This window comes from Giraffa tippelskirchi, chromosome 10 (genome assembly GCF_054371585.1).
Source record: "Giraffa tippelskirchi isolate mGirTip1 chromosome 10, T2T-mGirTip1v1.2.pri, whole genome shotgun sequence".
NCBI classification, from domain to species: Eukaryota; Metazoa; Chordata; class Mammalia; order Artiodactyla; family Giraffidae; genus Giraffa; species Giraffa tippelskirchi.
In genome coordinates, this window is record NC_137284.1 from 71,713,198 (window position 1) to 71,731,187 (window position 17,990).

Here is a 17,990-nt window from a genome sequence, read left to right on the forward strand (position 1 = left end):
TCATGACATTTGAATTGAGATAAAGGGGAATCTAAATCAAATTCATATCCAAATAATATAAACCAACTGAAACTCTGATCAAGAAGGCTAGAAGCTGGCAATGATTTAGCCACCATATCTGAGTCAAACTTTGGATGCTTGATGAGGCAATTACAGAATTCTAAAATTTCCATTTAAGCACTCAGAGTTAAATAAAACGTCCTGGAGAGAAAAATCCCCCTTCTTTCTTACACCTTGTTAAAACTACAGAAGCTATAATAGTAGAAACAAATATATTAATTTCTTCCAGTTTTCTAAAATGTTTTTAAAAATTATAACTTGGTAAGCTTTTTGCTATTTTACTGATTTTTCTCTTTTTTTAGTCAGGAAATTTACTACTTTCAATGGTGTAGACAAGATAGCAGCTCTCCGTCATTTTACGATAGCACATACTTTTTTTATGAAGTTCCAAAGAAACACTAGCTGAAAAGATGTGTAATCTCAAGTGTAATATATAAGGTTTTAGAAGTACAGGCTTCCACAGAATTTAGCAAAAGGCATGGATAGCTACCTTTCCATGCCTTTCATGAATTCACCACAAGGGCCACATTTGCTATTGCTAAGCTAACCATTGGGAAACACACACCTTTGGAAATAATTAAGCTCTAAAAAGCAGAAGTTATGCATTTATAACATCCAATTAACTTGTTATAGTTCCTTCAGTAAAACCTCTCCCTGAGGGGGAAGGTCAGGTCTCAGCCATAATCTGACTTTCTCAAGATGCTTTACAAAGGCCCCTGCACACACTTAAAAACAAAGACAACCCACAAAACTTGTCTTTCTTCCCAGGGTCTTAAAACACTCAGCAAAAATTTGAGGAAAGGTAGGAAACGTTCCAGAAAAGAAAATGGCAACCCACTCCAGTATTCTTGCCTGGAGAATCCCATGGACGGAGGAGCCTTGTGGGCTACAGTCCATGGGGGTGCAAAGGGTCAGATATGACTGAAGTGACTGATCGCACAAGCAGGAAATGTTCATTTGTGATTTACTTAACTTGAGAAAGCATACTCCTAAAGAAAACTCATGTTCTTGTGACAGTGTGGCAAAGTCTGATGTTCCTTTAGTTTATTAGAAAAACAGTAGCTACAAACTAAGAAAATAACACTGAGGTTTTTTAAATTATACTGACCAGGTCATTTGTGGAAAACTATTAAGCCTCTTCCCAGTCATTTATGTTTATCTGGTTATTTTTAGGGTAAATGCAATGCCTTCACTATTGAAATTGCTATCAAGGTTCAGAAATGTTTGCCATTGTGTGTTTTAACTGTTACTCTATGATCGGTATGTATTTTTTTTTAATTTTTGTAACACTTCCATCTAAAAAAATTAGATTTAGGGATCATGTCTATTCTTTCACAGGTCAGACCTAAGAATTCAATAATTAGATTTTTAGCAATTTCCTATCTAGGTTTTTAGCCTATTTCTTCTCGTGAAGGTCAAAAAAGCCTAATAATGTTGTGTTAATGCTGGACTTTTCTTAACAGAGAAGAGACCACCTGGCCTAAAGGGCCTAAATCCTTTAATCGCATCAAAACATCTTAAATATGAAGTCAAAAACTTAATGCAGGGATAAGAGGATTAAGATGGTGAAGTATATGGCACAATTACTATAAACCCTAGTATATACATATATTGAGCAAAACTTAACTATTCCTATTTAAAATACAAAATTAAACATATTAAGTCAAAATCAAAGATATCTAACCATGATGTATGGCAGAAACCAACACAACACTGTAAAGCAATTATCCTCCAATTAAAAATAATTTTTTTAAAAAAGAAAAAAACCTAGGCATTAAAAAAAAAAAAGTATCTACGTAGCAGGCAAGCAAGAAATGGCCTGACTTTTCACATGAAAGAAACTAGAAATATATAGCATGATATAGATGCATTAGAAAACCACAAATCTCTACATTTATACATTTAAATCATTTTGCCTATAACTTGGTATTTAGTAGCTGGTATCTTTTCCAAGCAGTATATTCTCACTAGAGAATCAATTTTTTTTAATTGACTTTATTAGCAAGAATAGAGCATAAGGTTGGCTCAAACCTACAAACCAAATGTAATGACATACCAGTAACTGCTATATAAATTACTTTAGTGGTCTTTGTTTTAATATATTCCATATTGCCCCAATTTCAGCTTGCAAGCCTATGAATAGAAATTAAATTTCCTTTCTTTGAATATTTTTAATGAAAAAGCATTTATGGTAAACAATAAAAAAAGTACAGCATGTTTCCTATAATAAACATTAAATTTTTGTATTCCTGAATCCTCTTCTAAAAAGCTTATCTGTGGCGTAGTTATGAAACTTATTATGATTCAGAAGCTTTTAGGCCATAGGTACACATGGAGAATCTTATTTTTATAAAGGAAGTAGAGTAAAAATGCAAAAGATTAAAATATATTTTTAGCTGAAAAAAATGGTAAATCATCTGTGGTACTACTGAACACTCTTTCCTTATATTCTTCCCGATATAGAATTTCAGCACAATACAGTGATTAGAAACATGCAAAATATAAACAATGGCCAGAGCATAATGATAATCATGAATGGTGTCTTTGTAAAACATCTGTGTTTTTTCTGACTATTAAAATGCAGATTCCAAAGAGTGATTGTAGATATGTTTGTTATTAAACCAACTCACTTCCTAATAGCATTACTATATAATTGCCATTATGCACTCAGTAAGAGAAAGTTGAAGCTTAATTAAAATATATTTCCTTACCAGTTGTCAAAGGTGAGTAATGAGATGTATGGAAAACTAATAAACTTCACTGTTTTCCATACACAAATCTTTATGCCAAACATTACTCATATCTCCCTGACTGTCAGTGGAGAAGGTCTCTCTGTATTTCCTTAGTGATCATAATCAAAAATGTTGATAGGATTCTCAGAGACAATAAACACATGTTTATTTACAAACTATTGTAAATTTACAAACTGTTATCTTTGCTAAATCCTGATGGTTTAGGGCAGAAAATAAGGAATTTACATAAAACTAACTCTTACTCCTGGAACACTGTCCTTAGGTAGGTCCAGATTTTGGAACCATTACCCTTGATCTAAATGGCATGCAATATCTAATAGTCAATAAGCCCTTAATATTTCTAAGTATTCCTATTTATTGCCATTGGCTTAGAATTTTAAATCTTAATTATCCTGACTTCCCATTTCTTCTTTCTCATTTCCCTTCCCATCCTGCTTGATAAGTTTCCAAGACCTCTAGCATGCACATCGTGTTCTCTACTTGATTCAGTTAAACACTGCAATTTTAGAGTTCTTTGCACAGCTGCTTCTGCAGTTTGGATAATTAGTATTCCATAAAATGAAAATAAACAGAGAAAGATATCTCCCTCCCTCTAATGTTCTTTAAGGAAACTCTACATAAAAACTGCTGTGAGCAGTGTGTGTATGTGTGTGAGTGTGTGTGAGTGTGTGTATAAAAACTGCTGTGAGCAGTGAGTGTGAGTGTGTGTGTGTGTGTGTGTGTGTGTGTGTGTGTGTGTGTGTGTGTGTATCAGTGATCACTACCTACTGGTATCCATGCCTTAGGTTATCACCTCATCTGCCTGTGGGCAAAATCTTGTCATTTGCTTCCAATGAACAGAATACAAGAAAACTGGCACATGTCTCTTGGTGGTTATGTTAGAGAAGATTGTGACTTCGGTCTTGATTCTCTGACTTGCTCTGCTATTGTAAAGGGCTCTGTGCACAGGCCCCCATGACAAGGAATAGAGGCAGGCCTCTAACCATGAGCTTGTGAAGAAGTGAAACCATAGTGCCATAGCACAGAGAAACTGACTCCTTCCAACAGCTAGCTAAGTGAGCTAGGAAGAGGATCATTCCCAGTGGAGCCTTGAAAAAGGGCCCAAGCCAGAGAACCACAGAGACTGTGAGATAATCTATGTAGTTTAAGCAACTAATCGAAGTGAAAGTTGCTCAGTCAGATCCGACTCTTTGCGACTCCATGAACTATACAGTCCATGGAATTCTCCATGTCAAAATACTGGAGTGGGTAGCCTTTTCCTACCCCAGGGGATCTTCCCAACCCAGGGATCAAACACAGGTCTCCCACATCAGGTGGATTCTTTACCAGCTGACCCACAAGGAAAGCCCTTAAGCAACTAAGTTCTGGGGTAATTTTTTATGCAGTAACAGCCAGCTAATACAATGTGCAAAGGATTTAGTTCGTTAAGAAGGTGCTTCTTTCATTCACAAAAATTAACTGGAGATCTGCAGCAGAAGTTTGAATCTAACAATCCATTTCATTCAGATATATCTAAGGTTACTGCTGCTCTCTCTAATGACTTGGCCAAGTAAGCTAATCAAACTCCCTGAAGATAGCTTCAGTTTTTCAAACACGCACTTTTGAAGAGATATTATCTTTTATAACCTTATTTTCCCAAAGAATAACTAAAGCTAAACAATAAAAGCCAAAACAGTTTTGAAAGTGAAGAATATTTAGTCTCATTAACACTCTCACATCAAAAAGCCTGACTGCTCTGAACAGGATATTACGGGTTTCTGGAAACAGACCTGGTGCTGCTTGTTCACTGTACATGCCATACGATTTGATGGCCTGGGTAGAAATGTGAGTTTCGCAAAGAATTCACAGTTGAATTCCAAGTAATTTCTCACTTCAGGACTTCAGGGAATAGAGTTTTAAGCCTAATCTCTCCAAAGATTTTCATTTAAAAAAAAAAACAAACCAAAAATTGTGTTAGGCTACTTGATAGCATACACTTATTCTCCAAGTGATCACACAGACTTGAAACTCTGAGTACACAGAGTAAATGGGGCGCATCTGAGAGGGAAAGACTGGTGTCAATTGTATCCTACCAATTCAGGTCTTTTGGCAAAAAGGCATCTGAGAGCATTTGAACCTGGTCATATAGTTCTTAATGTTTCATTTGTAATTTCCTTAAAGTTATTACAAAGTGATTCATTGTCAAGAATGTTTTCTGGATGTCCTTTACAATAGACACAAAACCTTCAAAACCCAGAAAACAGAGAAAGAATGGGATTTCTTAACTCATCAAGTAGAGAGATCTGGCTTATGCCCTGGACACAACATCAGTTTACACATCTTTATCTAGTTTACAGTATTGCCAAACAACTTCATCTCACCATTTCACATCCTATATTGGAGGTTTATAAAAAGCTCCTCATAAGTCTTTTACAAATAATTTTTCTTTAAAAAACAAAAAATTATAGAACTGCTTTGGTAACTTTCTTCCCTTTTTATGTGCCTCTCAGAGCTGTTGTTGTTTTTGTAAGAGAAGCTGTTGTTGTTGTTGTAGTTGTTGGAAGAGAAGAAACACTGGTATTCAGGAGCAGACAGAAGATACAATGAACGTGAAAAATATTAATCACTCAGCCATGTCCAACTCTTTGCAAACCCATGGATAGTAGCTCTGCCCATGAAATTCTCCAGGCAAGAATACTGCAGTGAGTTACCATTCCCCTCTCCAGGGATCTTCCCAACCCAGGGATTAAACCTCTGTCTCCTGCATTGCTGGCAGATCGTTTACCATCTGAGCCACCAGGGAAGCCCAGAAGATAGAGTGGCTCTCCTAGTTTACCCCCTGACCTCTCCAAGACTTGTTTTCTGTAGCTCTGTCTGATGTAGTCCTTTCCAATAGCCCCATCTTATGAAAATACTAAGCCAAATTAATGCTTTCAAAAGTCCAATTTCCCACTGTACCAAATCCAGTGGAATGCCAGTTCAAAGGAGAAGAAAGGAGACAGAAGATAATGAATAGACTAACATGGCAGACACTCCTTTTCTTGCTAACATGTTTTACATTTTTTTAACCTTTCTCTGATGGATGTTAATTCCTTCCCTGTCATGGACTGAATCTTTGTGCCCCTTCCCCAGATTCATATGTTGAAATCCTAACTCCTATATGAATGCTTTAGGAAGTGAGATGTTGGATTAACTCATTAGAGTGAAGTCCTTGTCAACAGGACAGGGTTTTTAGAGGCCTCACCCTGTCCCTGCCACATGAGCACCTGGCAAGAAAATATCAGTTAGCCGCCAGGAAAGGAATCCTCCTGAGAACTCAAACATGCCGGTGCCTTGATCTCAGGCTTCCAGCCTCCGATCTATCGTTATCTGCAATAGCAGCAGAACAGACCAAGACACCACCTTTGTCAACTACTTCACTAGGTATCTGACCAAAAAAAAAAAGAGAGAGAGAACAGTTCCCGCTCTAAACTAGAATAAAACGTACGAACAATAATGAGTAATTCTCAGTAAAATAAGGGAAATAATAGTATAGTGAAGCTTACAGTCCATAGGGAGAGGACAGAAAAACCAGGCCCAGTTCCCGCGTTGCTCTGTGTCAGACTAAGAGACGGTCAACATATAACCTGACACAGCCCTCACGCCTCTCATGTGTCCACTTTCTCATCCAACAAAGGCTTTAATGCAGAAGTTCTGACTTCTGCATTTTACAAATGGAGAATCCAAAGCCTAGGAAGCTTATGCGTGTGAGCTAAGTCACTTCAGTCGTGCCCAACCCTTTGCAACCCCATGCACGTGGGGTCCCAATCCTCTGTCCGTGGGATTCTCCAGGCTAGAATACTGGAGTGAGTTGCCAGGCCCTCCTCCACTAGAAAGCTTATAACCTTTGGTTAAGGTCATATACCTCTTTTTCAGTTAAAGGGGAAGATACTAGCTCAATTTAAGAAATAACCAGTTACAACAGCTTTTGGAAGCACTTTAACCATGAACCTGTGTCATCTCTAAAGCCCTGAGCATGTAAAATGCACAGATTTAATATAAAACTTCTACAGATAATAATTTTATAGACTTTGCCAAATTCTTATCATAAAAGTTCATATGAAAATAGCACTTAAAAATGTATAACTGCAGTAGACACCATATGGAAAGCCTGCATAGAGACAAATACCAAGCTTTTAAATGTAAAGACAACTCGTTAATGGTGCTCTGTTTGATTTCGTTTCAATCTATGACAAGACTCCATATGACATAGATGGGACTGATATTGCAAAGTGGCTCAAGCAATGCCTGCCCTAACCATAACCCAGCTTTCATTTCTGTGCAATAGCGACCGCAGAGTAAAAAAACCAAACTACATTTCCCCAGATTCTATAGTATATAAATGCTATAGGTACTGTTATGCACATGAAGAGACTTAGAATGCGGAAGTGGCACCAGAAACAAGGAGAGTATATCTAGGAAACCCTTTTCATTTCCTGGATCAGCTACAGTAGAATTTCTACCCATGGTTCATTAGCATATCATGTACCCAGAATCAGTAATGGAAGGCATTTTTCTCAGCACAGTCCCACAGTGTGGTTGAGCATGTCTGTCTACTGCCCTGTTCCTGGATATACAGTCCAATTTTGGTTCTGTGACTCTTGAGAAATTCTATAAAACTACAAAATACCTTTTAAAAATCTGTCTTGTAAACAATCAATGAAACATTTTTTTTGTGTTTACAACTAAGAACCTTTAACAATATAACTGCTCTATTATACTGAAAGTTTTTGAGTGTTTAGAACAGTAGTCCTTAATGAACAAGGAGACCTGATTTCAGTTACCTGAGAAACCTTTTCAAGTGGCCATTCTTCACTCACTTACCAAACGTCATCAATATTCTAGTCTACTACTGGCTAAACCTTACCTGCTTCCTAAGAAATTTGTATGCAGGTCAAGAAGCAACAGTTAGAACCAGACATGGAACAACAGACTGGTTCCAAGTCGAGAAAGGAGTATGTCAAGGCTGTATATTGTCACCCTGCTTATTTAACACATATGCAGAGTACATCATGAGAAACGCTGGGCTGGAAGAAGCACAAGCTGGAATCAAGTTTGCCAGGAGAGAGATAAATAACCTCAGATACACAGATGACACACCCTTATGGGAGAAAGCAGAGAGGAACTGAAGAGCCTCTTGATGAAAGTGAAAAAGGAGAGTGAAAAAGCTGGCTTAAAACTCAACATTCGAAAAACTAAGGTCATGGCATCCCATCACTTCATGGCAAATAGATGGGGAAGCAATGGAAACACTAACAGACTTTATTTTCTTGGGCTCCAAAATCACTGCAGATGGTGACTGCAGCCATGAAATTAAAAGACACTTGCTCCATAGAAGAAAAGCTTTGACATCCTAGACAGCGTTTTAAAGCAGAGACATTACTGAGAAAGGTCCATATAATCAAAGCTATGGTTTTTCCAGTAGTCATGTATTGATGTGAGAGTTGGATCATAAAGAAGGCAGAGTGCTGAAGAATTGATGCTTTCGAACTGTGGTGTTGTAGAAGACTCTTGGGAGTCTCTTGGACTGCAAGGAGATCAAAGAAGTCAATCATAAAGGAAACCAACCCTGAATATTCATTGGAATATTTATTGCAAGGACAGACGCTAAAGCTGAAGCTCCAATACTTTGGCCACCTGATGCAAAGAGCCGACTCATTGGAAAAGACTGATGCTGAGAAAGGTTGAAGACAGGAGGAGAAGGGGATAACAGAGGACAAGATGGTTGGATGGCACCAATGCACATGAGCTTGGGCAAGCTCCAGGAGATGGTAAACGACAGGGAAGCCTGGCATGCTGCAGTCCATGGGGTTGCAGAGTCATCCACGACTGAGCAACTGAAGCATCACATAGAAAACAAGGGAGGTTTTCTTTAAGCCAGAAAGAAAATATATATAACACAGATACAGAAAGTCAGTTCAATATTCTCTCTTCCAAGTAGGGACTTATTAATAAACCAAAACCTACCCAAAGAAGAAGCACTTGATGATAATGTTATAAAAACTAGTTTAAGAAATCTAGAAAGGTTTAACTGCTCAGAGACTTAAAAGTATACATGATAACTACCTACAAAACACCTAATGGCTCACACAGAATCAGATTTAGGGAACAAAGTCCAGTGTATGAATACTATAAAAAGCTGTGTCTCACAGCACCATGGAAAGCACAAACCAACACTCTTCTCTGAACAGTGAACAAAAACTCTGCCTGATATATCTTCATATCCTTGGTCTTTACAGTGTCAAGTAGGCATCTGATGTTAGAAGTTCTGCTTCAACTAAAGGGGAAAATTAGTACAGAAACATAAAAAGACTGTGCAGGAGTAGTGGTTTCTTTACATATGGTGTATTTATGTGCAGTGTTTCTCAAAGTCTCTTTTAGGGAACATTAGTCCCATGATTTATCTACGGCTAAGTGTTACAGGAGAAAATGGAAAATGGTATAGCCCTTGTTGCTAGTTTGGAGTTATGAAATAATAATCAGTGTACTAAAGGTTCATGAGAAGCCCTCATTAAAGGAGTCTGTTCAACTCTATTCATTGCCAATTCCCCAATTTTTTAAGCACAGCTCTTTTTCAAATGGCATTTTTAACAAATATCCCAGGAGCTTTTGGAAATGCTCCTTAAGGTGGAATTATGCACTAGAATATGTGTTGGGCAAGTAAGAGTCAATTCACATTTCTGTCTTTAAGGATAAAAGTAAATCCTACATTTTAAACATTTTCACATGCTTGAAACATCTTCATTATTATATTTTCAAGAAGAGACAAGCAATGCTAAAGTAAGCTATCTTTGCATCCTAAAGTAACGAGAGACAGATCTTGAAGCCATTGCAGGACCATCTTTTTCTAAGTTACTTTTGGTAACTTAGCAGACAGCTGGCTAAGGAGATCCAAGTTTGCTTGAAAGAGCAGTCAGATACCAAGCAGAGGGCTGCAAAGTCTCCTCTTTTTCAACGAGGCCATTTTTTCCAATCAGGTACAGAGTCACATAGATACTCATTGGACTCTAGTTCATAAAAGTATAGAGCATGTCACATGTGGGAAAATGAGTAATTTTTATATAAACACTCTACAAGTGTTATCAGGTTTAGCACATAAAAACACAAGATGTCCAATTATACTTGAAATTCAGAATAACAAAGAAATTTTTGTGCAAATATGTCCCATGTAATATTTGGGACATACTTATGCTAAAAAATAATTTTTGTCTGAAATTTAATGTTCTATTTCATCTGGAAACCAGGCTCTCCCCTGGAATGCCAGCTACAGACCCTTTGTGCTTAGTCTAAGTCATAGGACAGAGAGTTCCAGAACTGTGTGCTCCACCATTCCCTGCTTATAAGGTTTCCCTGAGTCGTCTCTATTTTATATCTGCAAAGCACAGCATTAGCCATGAGCCTCCATGACACCCTCACACGGCACAAAAGAACTGACTTATTTTTCCCACCATAACAATCCAGAGTATAACCAAAGACAATACACTGAGGAGGAAACATTTCTGAAGGAAGACACAGACCCGAGTTCTTATTCTTACTCTGCCAGTTTTATAAGCTTGTGCAAGTTCAGGTAACTCTTCAGGCCTTGGTTGTGCTGACTTCAGGAACCCTACAGGACTAACATCTCACAATTCCACCATCCTAAGTGAACCAAACTTTGCCATGTCCTTGTGACCAACTGGAGGTCATGCCTGTCTATGTTGAAAATAGGAAAACCACCTCAAAGTTAAAGAAGAACAAGAGATTGGCTAAAAGATGACCCTAACATTTAATTAAAATCCATTTGTTTCAAAAGAAATGTTACCTTCAGGCTAAAAAAGGCACCTTAAATATTTCATAAACAATAGATGTTGGTCATCAACCATATAACTTTAAATACCTCTCATCCCCTGGACAGTCAGTACCAAATAACTTTTATTCCAGACCATTAAAAAAAAAAAAAAAAGCAGTTGACTGTTTTACTTCCCTGAGTTCTGTGTGGTACATCTCCATTCTGCTAGTTTCATAAAAGGTGTCTATGCACAACAAAGGGCAAATCCATTTTCTCTAACAGATTCTCGAAACAATTTGATTTAAATAGCATTTCTCTGCACAAAGAATCTCTAACGCTAATTCATTTTGCCTTCAGTTTAAGTAACTGTCTATTAAAAGACAGTGACAATAAGAGTTTTTCTTTAGTTAAATACCATGCCCTCATGCAATGTGAATGCCAGCCACTGCTTTCAAGGGATTAAAATCTTGATTACCAACATCTTTAGCATAGCATCAAAAAAATAAATATATTAAATTATACAAACAGCTAAGAGTCATGACCTTAGGGTTGCCAGTTAAACACAAAAGTCCAGTTAAATATGAAATTCAAATTTCATACTTCAAAACTGGGATGTACTCAAAATTAATATTTATTTGAAACTCAAATAACTGGGGATTCTATTTTTTTGTTTCCACCATATCTGGCAATTCTATGTGGGCTACTCCATATGAGATATTTGCCAATTTTCATCTTTTTCCCCCCAATCAAAACACTCATTTTGATTTTTAATTCTTCCTTAGAATCAAGAGCTTCCAACTGCTTCAGAACATGAACAGAAAAATAATTTTCCAGCCCAAAATTTCATTAATATTTCTTTGTTTTTAACAACATCAGGTTCATACCAAAAAAACTGTAGTCTACAGAACATACACTCTTACCAACATTTTTACCTACCTGTGGGAAATATATGAGAAGGCCAGATAATAAAATATTTCTTTTTTTCGCTTCCTTGGCAAACTCTCTAATCTGCATTACCTTTTCCATTTTCTGAAAAAATGGTACTGATTCACAATCAAGAAAATGCACCTGCAAAATAATATAAAAGATAACAATTAGAATACCATTCACTTTTCCTTGATTAACATGATATTAAAGAAGCTCAAAACACATACAGAGAGAACAAGATGGCGGAGGAGTAGGTGGATGTGGAGTACATCTCTCTTCACGGATACATCAGGAATACACCTTCAGACTCAGAATTGCATCAGCAGAACATCAGCTGAGAGCAGGCAGGAGGACACTATCAGTGGAAAAGAATATACAGAAGCATGCAAAACTCGGTAGGATGAAGGAACTAGGGGGGAAAACAGGAGTGTTAGTAGAACTGGACCTGCCCTCAGCAGGTCAGGGAACTGAAGCAGGGGTCCAATCCCCACATCGGGGCAATTGTCTGAGTCAGAGGAGAAACATTTAAGGCTGGGAGTGAAGAAGCTGATCCACGGTAGCCTAAATGGAATGAGAATCAGACAGTCCTTGCTGCAGGCATACATATCCTGGACAGAGACACAGATCCCCTGGAAGGTGCAGCAGCTGGGAGCTGGAGTTTAGGGATTGTAGAACAATCCCAGGGCAAGGACTGCTGTTGACTTTGGAGAGATGGATCGAGGGGATGTGAGGGAGGAGATTGTGGTGGGAAATGCCTATGGAGGAAAGCTGGGCAGTCATGGAAGCAAGGCGATACTGCTGAGTCACGCAAAGGGGGTGGAGCCATCACCATACCAACTCTCTCCCCAAATGCCAGCATCTGCAGCTGAACAATAGACAGGCTGGTGCATCAAACCTGATGCATTGAACTACAGAGTAGGACCCCACCCAGGGTGCTGCTTTAAGTGACTGATGTGCCGATCTACAGAATAGGACCCCAGCCAGGGGGGACCCTCTGTGTGCCTGAAGCGCCAAACAACAAAGAAGGGCCCCAGGCAAGGAAGCCCTCTAAGTGCCTGAACAGGCAGAGCTATGGAGAAAGACTGGCCAAAGAGGCCTTCTGATTGCCAGCTACAAAAGGCTCGAAAAAAGACTCTGTTAGGGCCATAACTCTTGGGGCGGAGGCAGCCTATGCCCCTGCACACTTTGTGCCACCAGGGTCCCTGCAAGCCAAGCAGCTGCAACACTTTCATGCTCAACTCTCACCGGGGCAGAGCTGCCACAGGCAAAAAAGAAAATCTTGCGTCTATGCACACAGGGTCGCTTCAGTCGTGTCCAACTCTTTGTGAACCTGTAGACTGTGGCCTGCCAGACTTCTCTGTCAGGGGAGATTCTCTAGGCAAGAATACTGGAGCGTACTGGCCAATACTGCTTGCCATACCCTTCGAAAGCACTATATTTCCTGCTTCCCTAGCTGCCAACTCCCCTGAGTACCTGGTGCTGCCAGAACCCCTGCGACCCAAGCAGCTGCACCACCTCCACACCTGGCCCTCACAGGGGCAAACCGAAGTCCTCCAGGGCAGCCTCAGGAGCAAACCCCAGTGGACGACCTACATGCAGAGGTGAAAATAAAACCACAGTTGAAACTCAGGGACAGTGTGGCTAAGGAAGAAGACCCAAAACCTTCCCACCAGCTGTATGAGCTGCTGATTAAATCAACACGATCAACTAGGCAGATTCTGTGTCTATGGAATATATAAAAGGACATTGAGAGCTCCCACAAAAGAAAACGCACTAGTTCTGATAGCTGTGGACATTGGATGGAAGAACACACAGGAGTAGGGCCAGATTAGAATCTGAGCTGCCCCCACAACAGGTCCAGAGATCAGTACCAGTTGGAGGGCATCCTAAGGAGGTGAGGTGGACTGTGACTTCCAGCAAGGGAAAGGACTCTGACAGCAGTGACTCAAGAAAAACATTTATTATTCTTATGTTTTGATTTGTTCTGTAGATTCTTTCGGATTTTTTTTTTCTTTCCTTCCTCCCCCTATCTGTTGTAGTTGTTGATTTTATTGGCACTATGAAATCTAATTAAGCTTTTGAGCTTTTTTTTTCCCCTCAGTCACATTTTTTTATTGTTGTTATAAATCTCTGCCTCTATGTTAGGCTTCTGCAGTTCTATGGAGTTTTCCTTTTTTTCTTCATTTCTCTTTTTTTTTAATTTTAATTCTTCATTTTTTTTAACCTATTACTATTTTTTCTACATTAATTCCTTTGTTTGCTTTTCTTACTGTCCTTTTCCCCTTGCAGTTACCCTTTAATGTATATAAATCTTCTTTATCTACTTCTATTTAACTTTGCATATCTAATCTTTCTTTCTTTTCTTTCTTTCCTTTCCTGTCAACATATTTGTTAGTTTTATTCTCACTGCTTTATTTCCCAGTTGGCACCTTGCTTTAGTTTTGTTTTCCAGTTTGTGCTTTAGTTAGTTTTGTTCTTAACTGGTAGATACAATTTTTGGTATTCTTTGTTTGCCAAGTCAATCTATTGTACTTTATTTTTGTTGGACTGTTTTGATTTTGCTTATGGGTGTATATGTATATGTGTACATTCAGTTACTTTTTATTGTTGTTATAAATCTCTGCCACTACATTGGGCTTCTGCAGTTCTGTGGAGTTTTCTTTTTTTCTTTTTCTTTTTTTCTTTCTTCTTCCTTCCTGTGAAAAGACAACCCTAAGAATGGGAGAAAATAATGGCAAATAAAACAACTGACAAAGGATTAATTTCCAAAATATACAAGCAGCTCATACAACTTAATACCAGGAAAAGAAACAACCCAATCAAAAAGTGGGAAAAAGACCTAAACAGACGTTTCTCCAAAGAAGACATACAGATGGCTAACAAACACATGAAAAGATGCTCAACATTGCTCATTAGAGAAATGCAAATCAAAACTACAATGAGATATATTACCTCACACTGGTCAGAATGGCCATTATCAAAAAGTCTACAAACAATAAATGCTGGAGAGGGTGTGGAGAAAAGGAACACTCTTGCACTGTTGGTGGGAATGTAAATTGATACAGCCACTATGGAAGATGGTATGGAGATTCCTTAAAAACCTAGGAATAAAACCACCATATGACCCAGCAATCCCACTCCTAGGCATATACCCTGAGGAAACCAAAATTGAAAAATACACATGCACCCCATTGTTCACTGCACCACTATTTACAATAGATAGAACATGGAAGCCACCTAGATGTCCATCAGCAGATGAATGGATAAAGAAGTTGTGGTACATATACACAATGGAATATTACTCATCCATAAAAAGGAATGCCTTTGAGTCGGTTCTAACGAGGTGGATGAACCTAGAACCTATTATACAGAGTGAAGTAAGTCAGAAACAGAAAGATAAATATCGTATTCTAAAGCATATATACAGAATCTAGAAAAATGGTACTTAAAAATTTACTTACAGGGCAGCAATGGAGAAACAGACATAGAGAATAGACTTGTGGACATGAGGAGAGGGGAGGAGAGGGTAATATGTATGGAAAGAGTAACATGGAAACTTACATTGCCATATATAAAACAGATAGCCAACAGGAATTTGCTGTATGGCTCAGGAAACTCAAATGGGGCTCTGTATCAACCTAGAGGAGTGGGATGGGGAGGGAGATAGGAGCAAAGTTCAAAAGGGAGGGGATATATGTATACCTATGGCTGATTCATGCTGAGGTTTGACTGAAAATAACAAATTTCTGTAAAGCAATTATCCTTCAATAAAAAATAAATAAAATTTAAAAACATACAATTAAAATATTGTAATTATTTTTATCAATTTCTATTAACTTCTAGTTAATTGTTTCCAGTGATAAATACTTAATAAAATGAATCATTCTTTACAAACACAGAAGTAGTAAACACTCACTGACAAATATAAAATGCTATTTCCATCTGTGCCAGAGTCAATGCATAAAGACTATATTGCTACATCAAATCATTCAACTTTCTTCATAATTTGTAATTTGAAACTAGGCAAGGCAGAAATAAATGAATCCATAAGCAATTAACAATATTAATAAAATTCAAGGGACTATTTATCCAAGTACATAAATGCTTTAGAAGAATCCCTTTCAAAGTAATAATTGGAATTTAACAAAAAATCATCTACTTCTTAAAGTAAATCCAGAAGAATTTTATATAGAATTCTTTTCACTGTGTTAGTGTTTTTTCTTGAAATCGTTTAAGTAACTATTTTTTAAGCATTATTTTTCATTTAAATTTAAGGTCTTGGTGATTTGTGCTCTTTTCACCAAAGTATTGAGGTGATACAGTACTATCTTTCATGGGACAATAAAACCAAAATCACAATAGCTTCAAACTAAGCTATTTAAAATACAAATGCACATACACAATGAGCATAAAGAAATATATGTATTCGTTTGCAACATCAAATTTTTAAAACTCAAGAATTATTTGTTCAATTATGTGTTTATTAACTAGAAGCATTTTAAAATAGGCTCTACCTTGTATACTAATACTAATCCCTTATACCAATCATATACTAATCCCTTCCTCTCTGTTCACTCATATGGAAATGTGCTCTTTGAAAAAACAGACAACAAAATACCTTATTATGTTCTTTCTATAAAACAAAGGAGTGAGTTTTTTCACCCATTATATTACATTTTGCTTTTCCAGAGAAAATTACTTCTATTCCATTTTTAAAGATGATTATGAGATAATGCACAGTGTATATTAATTTAATAGAGAGTCAATAACTTTCTTGGAACTTTTCATTAACTATTTATTGTTGTTCTTTAGTCACTAAGTTGTGTCTGACTCTCTGGTGACCCTACGGACTGCAGCCTGCAAGGCTTGCTTGTCATAGAGTTTCCCAGGCAAGAATACTGGAGTGTGTTGCCATTTCCTTCTCCAGGGGATCTTCCTGACTCAGAGATCGAACCAGCATCTCTTGCATTGACAAGTGACATTCTTTACCAGTAAGCCAACAGAGAAGCATTATGTATAGTCAGCTGAAAATATTTAGCTGCTTCCTCTTGAAATCTAAGGTTACAATAAAGACTTTTTCCTTAAAAATGTTCGATTCATAAAGAAACTAAAAGAACAGACAAAGAATAAAAGCAACATAAAATAAAATTTTAAATGTTTGGTACATATACACAATGTAATATTATTCAGCTATAAAAAGGAACAAAATTGAGTCAGTTGTAGTGAGGTAGATGATCCTAGAGTCTATCATACAGAGTGAAGTAAGTCAGGAAGAGAAAAATAAATATTGTATAATGCATATATATATATATGGAATCTAGAAAAATCATACAGATGAACCTATCTGCATGGCATGAATAGAGACGCAGATGCAGAGAATAGACTTGTGGACACGGTGGGGTAAGGACAGGGTGGGATGAACTGAGAGAGTAGCGCTGACATATATTCAGTACCATGTGTAAAACAGATAGCTAGTAGGAAGCTGCTATATAACACAGGGATCCCAGCCTGGCACACTGTGACAACCTAGAGGTGCGGGATGGGGGAGGTAGGAGGGAGGCTCAAGAGGGAGGGGACATATGTACATCTATAGCTGATTCACATTGTTGGAGAGCAGAAACCAACACAACATTGTAAAGCAATTATCCTCCAATTAAAAATAAATTTTTAAAAAATTTATTGGAAGAAGAAAAGCAGACAGAAAAAGTTTCAAGTTTTTCTATCTGCTGAATAACTGAAGAAAAGACCACGCAAACCTGAAATCCTGGGCTCACCTTCCCCTAAGCTCTGCTTCCCTTTAAACTTATGAAAGTAAAACTTCAGGTTTTTTCCCAGGCAACATCACTTATGGGAACTCCTGACTAATGAGAACCACACACAGGCTGAAAGAATTGTGAATGAACTAACAACACTAGATTCTCCTTCCAAGTAATTTGCAGCCAGGCATCCCCTAGCTAGGACCTGGAAGCTAATGACTATCAGCAACTGCAAAAGATGTCAGTCCCTGTTTGTAGCTTTGTTGTTGCTGTTGTTGTTCAGTCGCCAAGTCATGTTCAACTCTTTGTGACCCCATGGACTGCAGCACACCAGGCCTCTCTATCTGACACCATCTCCTGGAGTTTGCCCAAATTCACATCCATTGAATCAGTGATGCCATCCAACCATCTCATCTTCTGTCACCCCCTTCTCCTCCTGCCCTCAATCCTTCCCAACATCAAGGTATTTTCACATCAGGCAGCTAAAGTATTGGAGCTTCAGCATCAGTCCTTCCAATGAACATTCAGGGCTGATTTCCTTTTGGACTGACTGGTTTGATCTCCTTGCTGTCCAAAGGACTCTCAAGAGCTTAAGTCTTCTAAAAGGATGGCTCCCATACCACCTCTGGAATCACCTTCCCTCACTCTGGAGAAGCCAAGGTAGAGGGAGAAGTGGGTAAAGAAAAGCTGCCCCTAAACTAACAAGAG

The 17,990-nt window shown here is 38.0% G+C and overlaps 1 protein-coding gene across 11 annotated transcripts in view; it reads right to left on the reverse strand.

Moving 5' to 3' along the window:
• The window catches only part of CRPPA (CDP-L-ribitol pyrophosphorylase A), a 417,735-nt gene that overhangs the window by 189,643 nt on the left and 210,102 nt on the right, over positions 1-17,990 (reverse strand). For all 11 annotated transcript variants that reach the window (XR_014067823.1, XR_014067824.1, XR_014067826.1 and 8 more), the window contains one exon: positions 11,536-11,667. Coding sequence is in view for 6 of the 11 variants with exons in the window: in XM_081537647.1 (XP_081393773.1) it covers positions 11,536-11,667 (132 nt within the window). In the remaining 5 variants the exon portion in view is untranslated. The remainder of the gene's footprint in view (positions 1-11,535; positions 11,668-17,990) is intronic.